This window comes from Terrapene carolina, unplaced genomic scaffold (genome assembly GCF_002925995.2).
Source record: "Terrapene carolina triunguis isolate 2854851 unplaced genomic scaffold, T_m_triunguis-2.0 Scaffold58, whole genome shotgun sequence".
Lineage (NCBI taxonomy): Eukaryota > Metazoa > Chordata > Testudines > Emydidae > Terrapene > Terrapene triunguis.
In genome coordinates, this window is record NW_020664409.1 from 68,171,841 (window position 1) to 68,190,088 (window position 18,248).

Below are 18,248 nucleotides of genomic sequence, written 5' to 3' on the forward strand. Positions count from 1 at the left end.
GCATAATAGTTGTTTAAGGTGTCTCGACGAGTCACATATAAGTGACAAGTGCTGTATTTGCAAGTCCTTCAAACCGCGGTCTAAGAAGGAGAGAGACTTCCGTCTCAAAGCGCTCCTAATGGAGTCGGCTGTAACTCCGGCACCAGAGCAGTCGAGGTCCGACTCTGTCCCGAGCACTGCAGTGTCAGTGTGGAGTGCCCCACCGGTGCCATTGATGGACCGGCGTCGATCCCCAGCACCTGCCAAGCAGCAAAAGAAAAACTGGGAGAGGAAGATCTCCTGTATCCCACAAGGGGAAGGAGAGGACAGGAGGGGAGCTAAGGCCCGAGGAAGACGGCTCGATACCTCCTACCAGGAGTCGGGTCCCAGCTCAGGTCGAGCGGTCCAGCCCCCCCGACCCATGCCTGCCACACCGGAGGGGGACAGGAGCCTTTGTCAGTTAGAGGTCCCGTCGACACCTGAGGCCCTGCAGGCAGCGCACGATATCCTGGTGCTACTGGTGCCGCACGCACCAGCTACAGCGTAACCTTGGTCTAGGGGTAACCCCACCTTGGGGCTTTCCTATAGGTCCCCGTCTCATCAGCACCGCTCTCCATCAGCGTGGGCCTCCATCATCCCCTTCCTGGATCCGTGAGACTGGTATGCTGCCTTCGACTTGAGGGACACGTACTGTCCTATAGCGATCTTCCAAGGACACAGACGCTTCCTGCGTTTCATGATGGGATCGGACCACTACGAGTTAGCGGTCCTCCCTTTCAGCCTAGCGACAGCACCAAGGGTGTTTACCAAGTGCATGTCGGTGGTAGCAGCTTACCTCAGGCGTCAAGGTATTCAAATATATCCGTATCTCAACGACTGGCTGGTCAAAGGCCACTCCAGGTCTCAAGTCCAATGGGACGTCGCAGTGCTACAGGTCACGTGCTGGTCCCTGGGCCTGTTGGTGAAGAACAAGAAGTCAACCTTAATTCCGGTGCAAAGGATAGAGTTAATTGGAGTGGTGCTTGACTTCACCTGCACCAGAGCTTTCCTGCCACAGGAGAGGTTCCAGACGATGGTGGACCGCATCGCAGGGGTCTCTGCATTTCCTCTAACCACGGCTCGGGTATGTCTGTGTTTGCTGGGCCACATGGCAGCATGTACCTACATTGTCCGCTATGCAAGGCTCAGAATGTGACCCTTGCAGCACGCTGATGGACCTAGCGGCAACCGCTCCCTGGTCCCTTCCCAATCGACCAAATCTGATCTTGCAAGATCATGGGTGCCTCCGACACCCCAACCTTGCCTCCCTCCACCTCATGGCGTGGATGCTGCATGGTTGAACCCGGAGAAGCCGGTCTGCTCTAACATGGTCCAGCAAATCCTCCTGGAAAGCAGGAAGCCTTCCACCGGAGCAACCTACCTGGCCAAGTGGACGAGGTTTTCCCACTGAGTGTGTGAGTGTAGCATCTCTCCGTCGCACTCCTCCTTACAATCTATTTTAGATTACCTGCTTCGTTTTAAGAACCAAGGTCTGGCCCTCTCTTCTGTCAGGATGCACCTTGCGGCCATCTCCACTTTCTACCCGCTGATCCAAGGTAAGATGGTGTTCTTGCACGACATGTTGATCAGATTCCTGAGAAGCCTCGAGAGGCTCTTCCTTCCGGTCCGGGCTCCTATCCCACAGTGGGACCTTAACTTGGTTCTTTCTAGGCTCATGGGCCTGCCCCCTATGGGCTCCTGCTCCCTTTCCCACCTGTCATGGAAGGTCGCTTTCCTTGTGGCAATAACATCGGCGAGATGAGTGTCGGAGATTAAAGCTCTGACATTGGAGCCAACGTATACAGTGTTCTACAAGGACAAAGTTCAACTGCGACCCCATCCGGCCTTTCTGCCAAAAGTGGTGTCTTCCTTCCATGTCAACCAGGACATCTTCCTCTTGGTGTTTGGTCCCAAGTCGCACACCACTAGTAAAAAAAGGAGGCTGCTCGCCCTGGAGGTCAGACGTACCCTGGCATTTTACCTGGAGCGTACAAGCCCTTCCGCAGGTCAACCCAGCTATTAATCATTATAAGCGGACAGGATGAAGGGCCTTCCGGTGTCCTCACAGACGATTTCCAACTGGATCACCTCCTGCATCTGGACCTGTTCCAAGCTGGCACAGGTCCCATTGCCACTGATCATGAGGGCCCCAGTTTTGTGAGGTCCTTTTGTAACTCTTCACAGTCTGCTTTGGATTTAACTATCTGGAGTAATTTTGTATCATCTGCAAACTTTGCCACCTCACTGTTTACCCTTTTTTCAGATCATTTCTGAATATGTTGAACAGCGCAGATCCTTGGGGGACCCCGCTATTTACCTCTCTCCATTGTGAAAACTGATCATTTATTTGTACACTGTATTTTCTATCTTATAACCAGTTACCTATCCATGAGAGAACTTCCCATCTTATCCCATGACTGCTTAGTTTGCTTAAGATCACCCTTGTTCACATGTTTGACACCCTCAAAGAATTCTAATAGATTGGTGTGGCTTGACTTCGCTTTACAAAAGCAATGTTGACTCTTGCCCAGCATACTGTGTTCATCTGTGTGTCAGATAATTCTGTTCTTTCCTATAGTTTCAACCAGTTTGCCTGGTACTGAAGTTAGGCTTACCGGCCTGTAATTGCCATGATTGCCTCTGGATCCTTTTTTAAAAATTGGCGTTACATTAGCTATTCTCTAGCTAATGTAACTCTGGTACAGATTCTTATTTAAGTAATAGGTTACATACCACTGTTAGCAGTTCTGCAATTTCATATTTGAGTTCCTTCAGAACTCTTGGGTGAATACCATCTGGTCCTGGTGACTTTTATTACTGTTTAGTTTATAAATCTGTTCCAAAATCTCCTCTATTTCCACTTCAATCTAGGACCTCAGATTTGTCACTTTAAGCGAGTGGCTGAGGTGTGGGAATCTCCCTCACATCCTCTGCAGAGAAGACTGATGCAAAGAGTTCATTTAGCTTCTCTGCACTGGCCTTGTCTTGATGAAGTGCTCCTTTAGCACCTCTTGTCCAGTGGCCTCACTGATTGTTTGTCAGGCTTCCTCTTTCTGATGTACTTAAAAAAATGCTGTTAGTTTTTTGTCTTTTGCTAGTTGCTCTTCAAATTATTTTTTGGCCTGCCTAATTATACATTTACATTTGAATTGCCAGAGTTTATACTCCTTTCTATTTTCCTCAGTAGGATTTGACTTCTGATCAGGGCCGGCTCCAGGCAGCAGCCCACCAAGCTTGTGCTTGGGGCGGCACCTGGAGGGGGGCGGCACGGCGCTCCGGCCGCCGGGGAGAGCAGGGCCACGGCCGGGGCTCGCCGCCCTGCCCCCAGCGCTCTGGCCGCCGGGGGGAGAGCGGAGCCCCGGCCAGGGCTCGCCGCCCTACCCCCGGCGCTCTGGCCGCCGGGGGGAGAGCGGAGTCCCCGCCGGGGCTCGCCGCCCTCCCCCCCGGCGCCCTCCCCCTGGCCGCCGGGGGGAGAGCGGAGCCCCTGCTGGGGCTCTCCGCCCTCCCCCTGGGGCTCCGGCCGCCCCCCCCATGGGGGGGGGGCAGCCGGAGGCTTTTTTGCCTGGGGTGGCAAAAAAGCCAGAGCCGGCCCTGCTTCTGATTGTTAAATGACATCTTCCCCCCCCCCCTCTTTTACCCTGTTGGTTAGTCATGGTGGCATTTGTTGGTCCTCTTGCTGTTGTTTTTTTTTTAATTATTATTTGGGAGGTCTACATTTATTTTGAAGATCTATTATGGTATTTTAAAATTTTCAATGCAGTTTGCAGGCATTTCACTCATGTGACTGCTCCTTTAAATTTCCATTTAACTAGTTTCCTCATTTTTGTGTAGTTCCCCTTTTTGAAGTTAAATGCTTCTGTGGTGGATTTCTTAGGTATTTCCCCCTATAAAGATGTTAAATTTAATTACATTATGGTTGCTATTACCAAGCAGTTCATCTGTATTCACTTGTTGGACCAGATTCTGTGCGCAACTTAGAACTAAATCAAGAATTGCTTCTCCCCTTGTGGATTCCAGGACTAACTGCTCCAAGAAGCAGTCATTAATGGTGTCTAGAAATTTTATTTCAGCATTCCAGCCTTTAGGTGACATGTACCCAGTCAATATGGGGATAGTGGAAATCCCCCAGTGTTACTGGGTTTTCTGTTTTTGTAGCCTCTCTAATTTCCCTGATCATTTCACTATTACTGTCACCATCATGATCAGGTGGTCAGTAGTATGTTCCTACTGCTACACTCATTATTCAAGCATGGAATGTCTATCCATAGAGAATCTTTGGTACTTTTTGATTAACTTATGATGTTCACTATATTTCACTCTACGCTTTCTTTCACATATAGTGTCCCACAAGCATGACCTCCCCTGTCATTTTTTTTATATTTTGTACCATGGCCCATTGATTATCATCATTCCACCAAGTTTCTGTAATGTACATTATATCAATATCCTCATTTAACACCAAGTTCACCCATCTTAGTATTTAGACTACTAGCAATTGTAAAATTTGTCAATATTTAGTTCTCTCCTGCTGTGATGTAATTGAATGGGACTCCTTTGTTTGACTGTTTGATTTCCACTCATTCCTGTACTTTATCAAATTCTATCCTCTTCCCTCTACTAGGATATAGAATATTCCCTTTAATAAATCCTCCCCTAAGAGATGTCTATCCAAACCATGTGCTCCTCTGCCCCTGTTGGCTTTCCCAAGCCTTTAATTTAAAAACTCCTCTGCGATTCTTTTTAATTTTACATGCCAGCAATCTGGTTCCATTTTGGTTTAAGTGGAGCCCATCCTTCCTGTATAGGCTCCTCCTTTCCCAAAAGGTTCTCTGGTTCCTAATAAACCTGAGTCCCTCCTCCCAACGCCATCGTCTCATCCATTCATTGAGACCCTGCAGTTCTGCCTGTCTAACTGGCCCTGCACATGGAACTGGAAGCATTTTGGAGACTGCTACCATAGAGGTCCTGGACTTTAATCTCTTACCTAGCAGCCTAAATTTGGCCTCCAGGACCTCTTTTACCTTTCCCTATGTCATTGATACCTACAGGTACCATTACCATTGGCTCCTCCTTAGCATTGCACATACATCTATCTAGAGGTCTCAAAAGGTCCTCAACCTTTGCACCCAGCAGGCAGTTCACCAGGAGGTTCTTCCAGTCATCACAAACCTGACTATCTATATTTCTATTTATCAAATCCCCCCCCATTACCATTGCCTGCCTCTTCCTGATAACTGGGGTTTCCTCCCTTGGAAGGTTATGCTCAGTGTAAGAGGATAGCATGACTTCCGGAAGGAGGATCCCAACTGTGGGATCGTTTCCCTCCAATCCTGCTTGATGTTCTCCTTCCCCGAGGCTTTCATCCTCCTCAACAGCACAAGGGCTGTGAGACTGGGGGTGGGACTGCTCTACTGTGTCACAGAATGTCTTCTTTACGTACCTCCCTGTCACCCTTAGCTCCTCTCTGTCTCCCTCAGTTCTAGAAAGACATGCTTGGTTATGTTCATCTTCTCTCCCATTCGATACAGGATCGAAATTGGAAGTCTTACTCTTTGAAGGGGATGGCCTATTAGTGCAAAAACAGATGGCACTGGGGAAACTGAAAGAGACTCAATCAACAGGAAGATCTCTCTACTCGGCCTCCTTATAGAAGATTATATACACTTGCGTTCAGATATCCCAGGCAATATATTCCACCTTCTTGATCTTCCTTTTAATATAGTCTGAGGAGATGGTGTTATTATCAACAGCACCCTCAATAGTAAATGTCTTTAGACGCAAGACAGGGAGAAATCTTATAAACCTCATATGAAGACAAAGAATTCCTCAGTCACATCATCCTTAATGAATATCAGGCCACAGGGTCAAAGCTATCAACTAACATGTCAAACCTACCTTGGAAAACCCCATCTATGATTTTGGAGGCCATCTGTCCCAGTTTTACAATCCATGGACCACTATCACTTTGAACAGATGGGTTTTAGATACAGTAAAGGAAGACTCTACCATCCAAATCAAAGTCCTTGCTCCATGCCACCCCCTCCCCCCCATCCCCTCCCTTTTCAGGAACTCTTCCCACAATAGATTATTGACAAATGAAATACAGATTCTTCTGATCACAGGGGATATGGAACAAGTACCTCTGAACTCCAGAAACAAAGGGTTCTGTTACTTTGTAATATCCAAAAAGAATGGAGGCCTCTGACTGATGTTAGATCTCAGAGCTGTAAACAGATACATCAGGAAATTTCAGTTCAGAATGCTGCCTCTGCCTCTAGTGATTCTCTCCCAGTCTGCTCTAGATTGGTTCATTGCTGTCAGTCTCAGAGACATATTTCCATATCCTTCTCAGGTTATCACACTGCAAATATCTACGTTCAGAGCACTTTCAATAAGATTCTTCCCTTTCTCCACTCACTCTGGTAGCAGCTCATCTAAGGAAGCAGGAGGTTTTGTCTTCCCTTACTTAGATTATTGGCTGCTGAAGTGCCCATCCAAAGAAGAAACAGAAGAAGCCATTCAGCAGAACTGTTCTCTTTTCAAACCCTTGGGTCTTATTATAAACAGGAAAAAGTCCCTGATTGTTCTGTCACAAAGGATTCTCTTCACCGGTGCAGTCTTCGACTCCTATGAAAAAATGAGATTTTCTTCTGGAAGAGAGGTCTTTGAAAATAACTGTTACCATACAGATACTCATGCTGCAACCTTCTCAAAGGGTAATGTATTTTTGAAGTCACTGGGTCTCATGGCATCCACAACATAGGTAACTCCATATGCCAGACTCAGATTGAGGACACTCCAACACTGGCTTATGAAGAATTTGAAGCCCAGTATGGACAGTATGCGACACAAACTCCCAGTACCAAATGACTTTTGGCTTTTTGTAAAGTGGTGGTTGAATCCACAGAATGTCCTCAAAGGTATATCATTCAACCCATCTCCTCCTACAGATGCATCCAAGATTGGTTGGGGGGCACACCTTCACAGGCTTGTAGTTTGTGGTCTTTGCAGTTCCAAAGAATCTCTCTTGCACATGAATGTGCTAGAACTTAGGGCGATCCATTTAGCTCTCAAGGCGCTTATTCAAATGAATAGTGGGATGCTCAAATGACTCAACTATGCCACGAAGCAATACAATTTTGGGTCTAGTGCATTCCGTTCAACCTTTATCCACAACATATGCACAACGTATTTCAGGTGGCACGTGACCAGGATTCATCACTGAATTTGGTTCGTTGGTTGGATCATTAGCTTCCCTGGCCTTGGCCAGATACTGACAGGGAGTGCGACATGAATGCTGAGCCATGCCCCCATTTAATTGCTTTACATGTTGCAAGAGAACACAATGAGGTTGCGTATTGTCTCAGCAGAGTCTCTTCACAGATGCATGAGTGGTCTCTAAAGGATTCAGTAATATAGACTATCTTCAACTATTGGGGGTTTCCAGTTGTAAATCTGTTTGCCACCAGACTCAATGTGAAATGTCCCTGGTTTTGCTCAAGAGCAGGATCAGTCAGTCATTGACAGATGCATTACTCTTAGATTGAGGAAAGGGTCTTGTATGCATTTCCCCAGTTCCCTCTAATTCACAAAGTTCTAAAGAAAATAAAACAAGATTCCATCCGGATTATCTTAATTGCTCCAGCATGGCTGAGACAACAGTAGTACACCGAGCTACTCCAGTGGCAAACACAAGTGGCTGCAGTTGTCAACAGATGTGCTATCACAACAGGAGGGGAAAGTCTCACATGACTACATCTAATAACTTGGATGATAGGACTTTGAGAGAACTAGAAAAGTCATGTTTCACTGAGGTTCAGCGAATTCACATTAATGCTAGAAAACCTTCTACCCTGGAGAAGTTATGATTTTAAATGGAAAAGATTCATAAAATGGGCAGCTAATAGAAATGTGGACCCAGTTTCAGCCCCTACTCAACTGATCTTGGTAAATCTGCTGCACTTAAAAATAGGGCCTGTCTATATCCTCTGTTAAAGCTCATCTAGCGGCTATTCCATCAGTCTGTACTCATACTAAAGGTAAATCCATTTTCTCACAAGCTGGTGAAAAACTCTTTAAAAGGCTTATTGAATCTTTATCCTGTTTGTGACCCAATCACTACATGGAATTTGAATTTAGTATTAACTCGTGTCTTTCCCATTTGAGCTGTTATGGGATTGTTCCCTATTTCATCTTTCTATAAAAACAGCCTTTATAACAGCAATCACTTTTGCTAGAAGAAATACTACTTTGCATAAAGACAAAATGGTTCTTAGGTCACATCCTAAATTCTTTCCAAAGTTGTTTCTGAGTTCCATGTTAATCAGAGTATAAATTTACCTGTGTTTATCCTAAACTTCATAGAAGGGGATCCTAGATTATATTCTTTTGATGCCAAAAGAGTGCTTTCTCATTATTTAGTATGATTTTAGGTCATCTCCTAAGTTATTTGTTTCATATATCAGTGCTTTTTGAAAGGTCAAACTATTTTGGCTCAGTCCCTATCAAGGCGGGTCAGGCTTGGGTTTGAAAAGTATTGTAGAGCAGCTTCTTGTTTTTCACCAGGTCCTCTTGTGACAGATTTTCGTTACCAATCTGCCTGGAGTGTCAGGTGATCAGGCTGACGCCGCAGGATCGTTTGGGGAGGAGATGACGTAATACACCAAGTGTTTAAATTTTAAAGCTTTATTAATAAAATAATAAAATACAGCAGAGAGTGCTGGGAATGCTCCCACGTCACTCAGGGGAAGAAAGAAAGCATTAGAGCCCCAAGCCCTAACCCACTTCCATACTCTCACACGCCTGACCCACGGCTGGCCAGGCCTGGGTGTAACGTAAGAAGAAGAGGGGTGGAGGGGAGTTCTTGCCCTGGGCCCAGGTCGTCCGGGGAATCCGCTGTAATCTCCGAGTTGCTCCAGCTCTCAGGAGGGTTTTAAGTCCTGGGGTCTCTTGGGGGCGTCTCCTTCAGGACCTTTGTTCCTCATGCTCTGTGTACCAGTCCAGACAGGCTTGCTGTGGCCTCCTCGGGTTCCCAAAACATCCCAGCGCCGGAGACTGTTTTTTTCCCTTCTATTGGTGCCGTTTCCCTTGCTCAAACTGTTTTCGCTGCTATTTTTGCAGGTGCAGGTCTGTATAGTTGGATTTTCTTTCTCACGGCCACTTGGGCAACTTTCAAGCCCCCGTCTTTCTCAGCTCACAGTCAAGTCTCGGCTGTGAGGTGTCCTTGGGCGGCTGGGCGTCTTAACTTCTGACTAAGCTAGCTAAAATGTTGAGTTAACCCGTTCTCTACTCTCTTCCCCCTCTCTCCCGGCCTTTTGTACCTGTAAAGGAAACTTCCACTCCTCATTCACACACCTTTAACCCTCCCCACAATGCTTTGCGATGCTTGCAACAGCATTAGCCATGTACAATGCTGATCTGCCTTCCGCGGGGACTCCCTGAGGGAGGGGGCCATTGGGGTGTGACACTCTTAGAGCTTATCCTACTAGAGGAATGGCTACATCTGCAGCATTCCATATGTATATTCCTCTTATTGAAATTTGCAAGGCTGCTACATGTAATACAATTCATGATTTTACAAGACATTGTTTTAAATCTGGAATCTAGACCTGATGCTCAATTTGGTAGAGCAGTACTTCAATCATTGTTCACCTAAGACTCCACAGTCTTCTTCCTTTGTTGATGTCCTGCTTGTCAAACTCTTCCAAAACTGGGAATATTCAGAGGACACTCAGAAGAAACAAAGGTTACTTGTAACCAGAGTTCTTTGAGACTGACTCTGCATATTCCCACTCCCCATCCACCTTCCCCACTCCTGCAGTCCTACTTTGGTAATTAATTTGTATTGTGCTCTAGTGGTTGGAAGGAACTGAGGTGACAGTGGCGCCAACACCCCTCCTATAGTCACCCCCCTGAGCACACTCAAGAACTGTGGGTGGGAGAGGAAATGGAGGGGTGAGATGCTCCTAACAGGCACTGCTATTAGAAAGTTCCACTGTCTTGCTGCACTGGGTCAGTGCATCCCAAGAGTGTGAATATGCAGAGTCCATTGCAAAGAACTCCAGTTAGAAGTAACCTTCATTTACCTCCTTTGTAAAGCACTAGGTATTTTATAATTATTATGAGCAAGGTATTAACTGCCTCCCACCTACTCCCATGTTACTGATTGTAAAAATTACTATAAGCAGTGCATATCCTGACAGCTACAGTTAAGGTTGCCTGATGCTTTTAATTTGTAAAACCCCTGTTTTCAGCGGCTTATAACTGTGTCAAACTTTAGCTGTTCAGGCTGAAATGTTCCATGCTGGGTGTCTGCCTTTGCATTTTTTGGAAAATTTCAGCAAAAGTGTTCATCTGTTTCAGAGAATGAAATTAAGGGGAAAATGTCTTGTTTTGCTCATGTTAATGAATTGGTTGTTAGATTTTTTTTTTTTTTTAAGAAGCTCCAGCATCTACATACTTCAGAGATGGGAGTCGGAATTTGGCTGGGGAGAGGGGGGGTCACCCTGGTGTCAGAGAGATGTGCCTTTTGCCATACCTGTGAAAATCTTCCCTACTTTGGCCAGATTATGAGCCTCTGAAAAATCTGTTTGCACATACTCAGTAGATACTTGTTAAAACTTGGCGGCTTAACTGCCTGAAGGGTGGGTGGGTGTGGGTGTGTGTGTGAGAGAGAGAGAACTTTGCATGCTGTATCCTGGGGCTGCAGTGACTGTTTCAGGCCTCTGTGATGCTGGGCGCCAGAAATGAGAGAAGAGACTCTCTTGGGCTCTCAATGCTGCACCTGCTGGTTTCCAAGGAGGAAGGTGCCTGACTTAGAATGCAAAGGAGTGAAATGAGACATGCGGGAACCAGAGACTGGGCAGAAGCAGTTGGAGACAGTGGGGGGAGGTCTGGGGGCATATAGTTGTGGATGCAGAAAATAGGAGCTTGGTTTGGGTGGTGTGGGGAAAAAGACAGGCTTTGGGTTGGAGGATGGGCAGAAGGCTAATCAGTAGCGCACACTCCCTCCCCCGCTCTAGAATCTGGAATGGAACTCTGGAGTTTCCTCTTGCTGGTATGGTGGATAGCCATCTTGGGCAGTGCCCGAAGAAAGTTGATGAAGTCCCACAACTGGATGCGGTATGCATGAGGAGGTGCAGGGAGAAGTGCATCCAGAACCTCAGTAAGCGGTTCTGGAGGAGTTGTAGCCTGGTGCACCTTAAGCAGATGTACACCAGGGTCTCCCTCTCACTGCAAAAGGGACAGGTTCCAGAAGTGCATGAACCGAGCCAGGTGCATGCCTGTGCTCACCGCACCATGGAGGGCAGTGGAACCTGGCAGCTTGTGGAAACTTCAGACTGGCGACCAGGGTTCCTTGCCTTCCTTAGGTGGCAGCAAGTCCCACCACTTGGGGTGGGGCACAGGGCTAAGGAAGTGGATGGTGTGATACTTTCCCTCCCCAGGACCAAATGCTTCAACTGCCTGATTCTCAGAAACAAAAACCCTTTTTCACACCTCACTGGGTGCAAAAATGCTACAGTGTGGTGGTTTTTTTTAAAATACAATAGGCAGTATCTTAAACTAAACATATGATCCACTGAATTTTGTGTCAAAACCTGGGTTTTTGTACTGAATTGGCATGATGCGGAAAGGTGGAGGAGTATGGTAGGGAACATTATCAAATAGGTTAGATTTAAGGTCCCCCTGAGACATGTACCAGCTTTTGTAAGTGCTTCTCCAGTTTTTATTCAGTGGTCCATTGTCAAAGGCCTTCACCATTCTGTCCTCTTCATCACAGTGCTTCTTCCAGTTCCTTCCTCCTCTCCAGCAACAAGGTCACGAGAGGCTCACACTTAATGCTTTCTTCCACACCATGCCTTGAAATGTCCTTCCTGAACTGAAGTATGTATGGCTATTAGTTTCTTCCTTCCCCTCCCTTTAAGAGGGCTACATACATGTCAGCTACTGTATGATGACAGAGCTGTGGGAAAATTAGTATTTACTCAATTTTATACACATTATATATCTGATTGTTTGTTTCTCTTCCAGACTTCATATACTGTAGATTTTCTTAGGCCATGCATCAGCTTGCGGGATCAGGGCAGAGATACCATCTACTTCTGCCCATGCAGCACCTAGCCAAATATTAAATGAGATTTCCCCACTATATTCTGAGAACATGTGTCAAGTATCAGGGGGTAGCTATGTTAGTCTGTATCCACAAAAACATCTGAAGAGGTGGGTTTTTTACCTACGAAAGCTTATGTCCAAATAAATGTTAGTCTTTAAGGTGCCACCAGACTCCTCGTTGTTTTTGAGAACAATGTGTCATTCTGCAGAGCACACTTTGAGAACTCTTGCTGTTCGGTATATCTTTTTATAGAAATCACTGTATTCTACAGTTTACATCATATGTATCTAGTAGTTGACAGCAGTTTTTTTACTAAAGATATACAGTGGTAAGGTGACAAGTTTAATGTTAATAACAGCCACAGTAGAACAAGCTCTAGGTATTTTGTCCTGTGCTTTAGTCACATTTAATGTAGTTTCTTCTTAATAGTTTAGTTCTCTTCATATAGAATTGAGCAGTTCCACAGCTTCTTTCTGTACCTAAAATTAAAAAAAAAAATGTGATGGCGAACAAAACAATGGTATTATTTACAAGCTTTTCTATAGCACTTATGCCCATACTATCCAAGTGCCTCACAATTCCCTGTAAGACAAGTGTTATCTTAAAGATGTAGAAACCAGGATATAGAAGTTAAGTGATTTACCCAGTATCATACAGGACCCTCATAGCACAACCATGAATGGAACTTCGACCTCTGCTGATTCTCAGCCTCGTCCCTTAACTGCAGTACTTCCTCTCTAAACATTCATTTACTATACACACTAACTCTCTTCATTGTATTTAAGTCAAATATACAATAGCAGAAACAATTAGCGCTTACTTACAGGAACTGCCATAATAAAGCAGCACCAGGTGGATCTGTTATCCCATCACTGACAGCAACTAAGTCAGATGTTTCAGAGCCAACAAACAGCTAACGGGAAAGTTTGTGAGGTCAGCAGTGTTTCTGGGACTCGTGGCCTGCCACTCCATCATTCAGAACTTTAGTAATCCTGGCTATAAGAAGCTGGACTTACACTAGTAGTTGCGTGCAGCATACACACGGCCATGTGGCAATTTGTTGCACACTGTGGAATAAACTGTTCACAATTTTTAACTTCTGAGTCTGTGTGAGGTTACACACCTTACAGCCCTCAATGAGAATGAAGGCCACACTGTTGTGTGTGTTTAATTCTCATCTTGATATAGCCACTTGAAACTGATTCATTCAAGTTTTTAACTGGGATCCAGTCCTGACTTTCCTATCCAACATTCCCATTGTTCAGAACTAACAGGGTACATCTTTGTCCTCCTCATGCTAACCCCATACAAGTAGACGGTGATCCCTTTACAATGGAAATGCATATTTTGCTCCAGGGCCTCTATAGCCCTTAACAATTAAGCAGAACCCATGAAACTCAAAGCAACTTCATGGGCTGGACAGGAATCCACTTCAATGCTGAAAATCTCCCAACATTCCTGGGGTTCAGTCCGTACTTTCAAAATGCTACTGAAATGTCAGTGCTTCCTCAGATTATATGCAAAAGCAAGAGGTCCTGAGTGCCATGACTCAGGAGAGAGACAAATAAGCTTATCTAGTCACAGTAGGCTCTCCCTGCAGACACCAGGCTAAGTGCTAAACAAGACTCATAATATATCAGACTCTGGGAGCCTCCAGCAGAAAAGAAAGTTTGTTCTTTGCTTGTAAATTAGATTTCTGCAAGAGGCTCCCTGTTCAAAGTGCCCTACTACTAGGTTGTTCTGTGATGAATCCTGTTTGTACAGTTAAGTGAATGTAGCTTTACAGTTCTCAGTAGTTGTGGGGGGTTTTGGGGGTGGGGTGGCAAGGATATGTGTATCTTTAAAGACGAGTTTGCTAGATAAGACACTGCCTGGAGCCCTGAGGAGATAATCCTGTTATCTTTAGCAGCTGAACATACAACTCTTATCTATACCTAGTGGTAGTACATTCTCTGACAGAAACTCTTGAATCTTAGCGTCTCTTTAGCTCCAACAAAAACTTGGGTATTTATAATAGGAGCAGTAAGATTAGACAAGAGTTAATACACTAAAATCTCATTTTTTTGTTTTAATAGATTACTGGTCCGAGAGGCAAAGATTCAGAGAAATTATTAACGCATTACGATTTGTTGGTGCCTGGATGCGATCCAAAAGTAGTTCCAGAAGTACAATTTAGTCAAATTATTTTTACAGATGTTCAGTCACCAAAGTGCCATGCATGTTGGTTTCCACATACTTACATTATGGCAGTTCTTATTATTTTTCCTACCTGTTTATCCTCCTCCGTATGTGCCGGATAATCCCTGGTTTTTGTTAGCCACAAGAGGGCCATCTTTTTGTTGTTTAACTTCAAGTACGTCTTCCCCAAAAGCAGCAAGTTTTTGCTGTAGAAGTTTGGATCAGCTATATAAAGTGACAGAAGAGGGAGATATTTTTGCCTCATTATACTGATTTTAGACAAAAAGCAATTGTGCACTGGCTTGAGACATTCTTTCTCGCTTTAAATGAGAACTGTAGTGAGCATGGCATACAATCCAGAGCACTATATATTGTGACTTGCTGAAACATTTACACTTTCAAACTACTTAATGCAGTTATATTTTGGGCTCAAAGAGGAGCGAACCATTGACACTGGAACAAATGTAAAGTTTTCACTTGCTGTGCTGGGCCCTGCGTACTCTGGTGCCCAACAAACCCAAATTCTGCAGCTATCTCAGTTAATTTACATTGATATGGAAATTAATTTTGCCACCGGAGTACAGGGAAAGAAGGAGTTTACAGCCAGTATCAGTGGCTCCTCTCCCTATGCCTCTATTGCTGCAATGCTCTCCAGGTGGGCCTATCTCAAATTCAGCATGTGCAAGAGAAGGGAGCTTCTCGCTCATTTCAGTAACACTGTCTCCTCCGCTCCAGGAGCCATGTGTGTGAGTTGCACATAGGTAACACTGGTGCAGCTGAGGCCTGAGAAGGAGGGGAGAAAATTTTGACAATATCAAAGAAAGTACTGATGGAAATCTGTATTTTTAGAAAAGGGAAACAAAAAAAAACCCCTTTCCTCTTGTAAGAGAGGATTTTGATCGGTTCAAACACTCCTCAGGGCCTGTGCTGTCTGTGCACTGTCTCTATTTGGGCCATAGACTTTACAACATAAGCTTTCCGGGCAGAAAGTGTTTTCTCCAAGTATCCTACAGGGATGAGAATAATGATGACATTCAACAAATTACAGTAGATTCTACTTATTAGTAACCTCTTGGTTCCTAGCAAAAAGTCTCTCTTATCCAAAGGTTGCCAATAAATGGAAGGCAAGTTTGCAGGGCTGCAGCCAGGGCAAGGAGTGCTGGGACTTGCTTCTCTGGCTGGAGCCCCACAAACCTGCTGGCTGGCCTGCAGCCAGGGTCGGAAGCACCAAGACATGCATGCTACCTCTCCCTGCAGCCCTGCACACCTGCCTGTGGCTGGGAGGGGAGGCTGAGGGCAGGGCAGCAACCACAAGGTTTGGGAGGCTGCAGCCTGGGAAGGAATTGCTGAACCCAGGGTCCCACTGCCATGCCTGGGCGCAGGCTGGAGAGCACAGAGAGGCAGAGTGCAGCCCTGTGGGCCCCTGCTCCTCATGGAAAGCTCCAGCAAGAGGGCTGCACCTCTCCTCCCCACTACCTCCCTGCTTGCAACCTCCCCTCCCAGCTGCAGGCATGTTTGCGGGGCTGCAGCCAGGGAAGGCATGTCAAAAAGTTCTTAATAAGAGGCATCCCTGTGGTCAATAACCAAATCCTATTAACGCCAATGGGACGGGATTGGTTCTCAGCCAAATGTTGCTATTAACCAGAAATTGTTAAGATCTGGATTGCTATTAAGAGGCGGCCACTGTATGCACCTTTCCTCCGAAGGGCAAACATCACTTTATAAAATGGGGAAATAGGTAGAAAGAGTTAGCTTGCCTAAGATCACACAGCAAGTCAGCAGCAGGCTTGGGAATAGAACCAGGATGTTCTACTCCAGTCCCCTGTTCTAACCACTAGGCCTGCTGCCCGCCTCATTCTTACTTCCATCAAAAAATCACTTCATATTTGCCAGGCTTCCTTTTTAAAAGAGTATATAATTCTCCTCATTCTTATTTTTCTTTGATAAGGCCCAAATTTCAAAACTGAACTCCATAGCTGCAAGTACAAATTTGGCTTATTTGATGTCAGTGATGTTTGCTGACTTAACTATAACTTTTTCACATAATGAACCCTTCCATGAGCTTGAATTAATAAAAAGCAACTCAAAGGGAAAAACCTAAGATGCCATGTATCAAACGTGCAGTACTGAATGATATACTTCTTCCTACTGATTATAAACATATGATAGGGACCCCCACACAGTAAGTTACATGGGCATGTAATTTAACTTTGTCGAACTACTGCATAAATTCTTGTTTGTCACACAAATCCACAAAAACATGGTCACATTCTGCATTTCAGCTTCTCTACATCCTGTTTTTTGGCTTCATCCAGTCTCTCTGTTTGGTTTCTGCACTAAGGGGAATTCAATCAGTTTCCTGTGCTTGGTCTCTTAAATGGACAAGAGCCAGGAGGCAGTAACAGGGAGATTTATCCAGAATGAGGACAGCATAACAACAAGAATGATCACAAGTCTACTCAGCTCTTCTTTCAGAGCTGGAGTGGTGAGGGTGAGAGAGACAACTCAGCAACTGCTAAGTACCTTCTCTCCTGCAGCTCTTAGCATCTGCACACAAAGTTAAACCGAATAGCCAGCTAGGGTATGTGTACACTGCAATATAAATCCAGGGTTCAAACTCAGGCTTAAGCCTAACCCACCTTCTGTCTACACACAAATCGTGCTAACTCAGGGCTTGGTTCTAGGGTCCCAAGAACCCATATGTGTGAGGGTCCAAACCTGAGTCAAGCCAGGACTCAGGGTTCAAGCCAACCCTACTGCTTTGCTACGTGGATGCAGCCACACTGGACTCATGGTCTCGGAGTCTGCCACAAGTATCCCGCAATAATCCCATGGGCTGACATTCTTTGTCCCCTGGACAGTCAAGTTTTCCCACAAAGGGCCAGAGTGGCCACATTTTGGGAGGGTGCTAGGAAGGCTGGAATATGGGCAGTGGACTCCAGCCCACACAGGTTGGGACCCAGGGCTCAACAATTCCTAGCCTGGGGTGATAAATCAGTACAGACCCTCAAGCCCTAGGTTAACAAAGCCAAGGTCTGACACCTCAAGTTCTACTAACCCTGGGCTTACATTGCAGTGCAGACAGACTCCTGGAGAGGGGCGACAAGTCATAGGCTAACAGGCTAAAGTGGCAGGTCAAACAGTAGAGAAACAGAAGATACATCTTATCTTTTAAGCATTCTAACAGGCACCAACCGAAACACAGGACAGAGGTTCCCTCAATTACTTAAAAACAACCAAATTCTCTTTATAGCCAGCTCTTGGTATTTTCTTCCTAAAATTGTGCATCCACCATCCCAATCTCCTGCCTGTACTAACTCTCTCACAGACTTCTAATTCAGTGCTTTATCTATAATCTATTTTAGGGGTTTCTGCGGCTGCCCATCACTGTAGTATTAATATGTTCTACGTAAGATAGCAATAGTGGAGTCCCTAGTGGTTCTGGCTTGCCTCTCTTTTGGGGTAAAAAGCCTGTGTGGGATATTTTCATTTGTTGGCTGATTTTTCTCAGGGATATTTTTACTTGGGGGGGGGGATATTTTGCGGGTGTCAGTGGTCTGTCTTTCTAGCTGTGGTGGAAAGACCTTTTCAAAGAAGCCTCAGATTAAATAATTAGCTGCAATTGGGCAAGCTACAATTCAGAGCTGCTAGTCAGATTGTACTGGGTAAATCATTCCCTCTCTGGGCCCAACCACTATTTCTCCACTTCAGATAACAGGGAGAAAAAATTCAAAAATATTTCCTTTTGTCAGGAGACAGTCTTTTATCCCAGTTGTATTTAAGCTGACCCTTAAGCAAGGAAAGGAAAAGTTTTCATTCAGCTTCTGGTGAGAAGCAATGTAATTCCTAATTCACTTCATGCACAAGTACAGCTGGTTGAAAAATAAGACTTTTTGCAGATTTTTTTCCCCAACTAGCTCTACTCATGAGTAAGAAAGAG

At 45.2% G+C, this 18,248-nt stretch overlaps 1 protein-coding gene across 1 annotated transcript in view; it reads right to left on the reverse strand.

The window, feature by feature from the left end:
* Positions 1–12,421: 12,421 nt before the first annotated feature.
* RMDN1 (regulator of microtubule dynamics 1) overlaps positions 12,422–18,248 on the reverse strand; it is a 32,676-nt gene continuing 26,849 nt past the window's right edge. Inside the window, exons 9-10 of the mRNA XM_024206069.3 lie at positions 14,400–14,533; positions 12,422–12,609 (exon numbers count right to left, since the gene is read on the reverse strand). Of these exons, the coding sequence (XP_024061837.1) occupies positions 12,571–12,609; positions 14,400–14,533 (173 nt within the window). The 3' untranslated portion in view covers positions 12,422–12,570. The remainder of the gene's footprint in view (positions 12,610–14,399; positions 14,534–18,248) is intronic.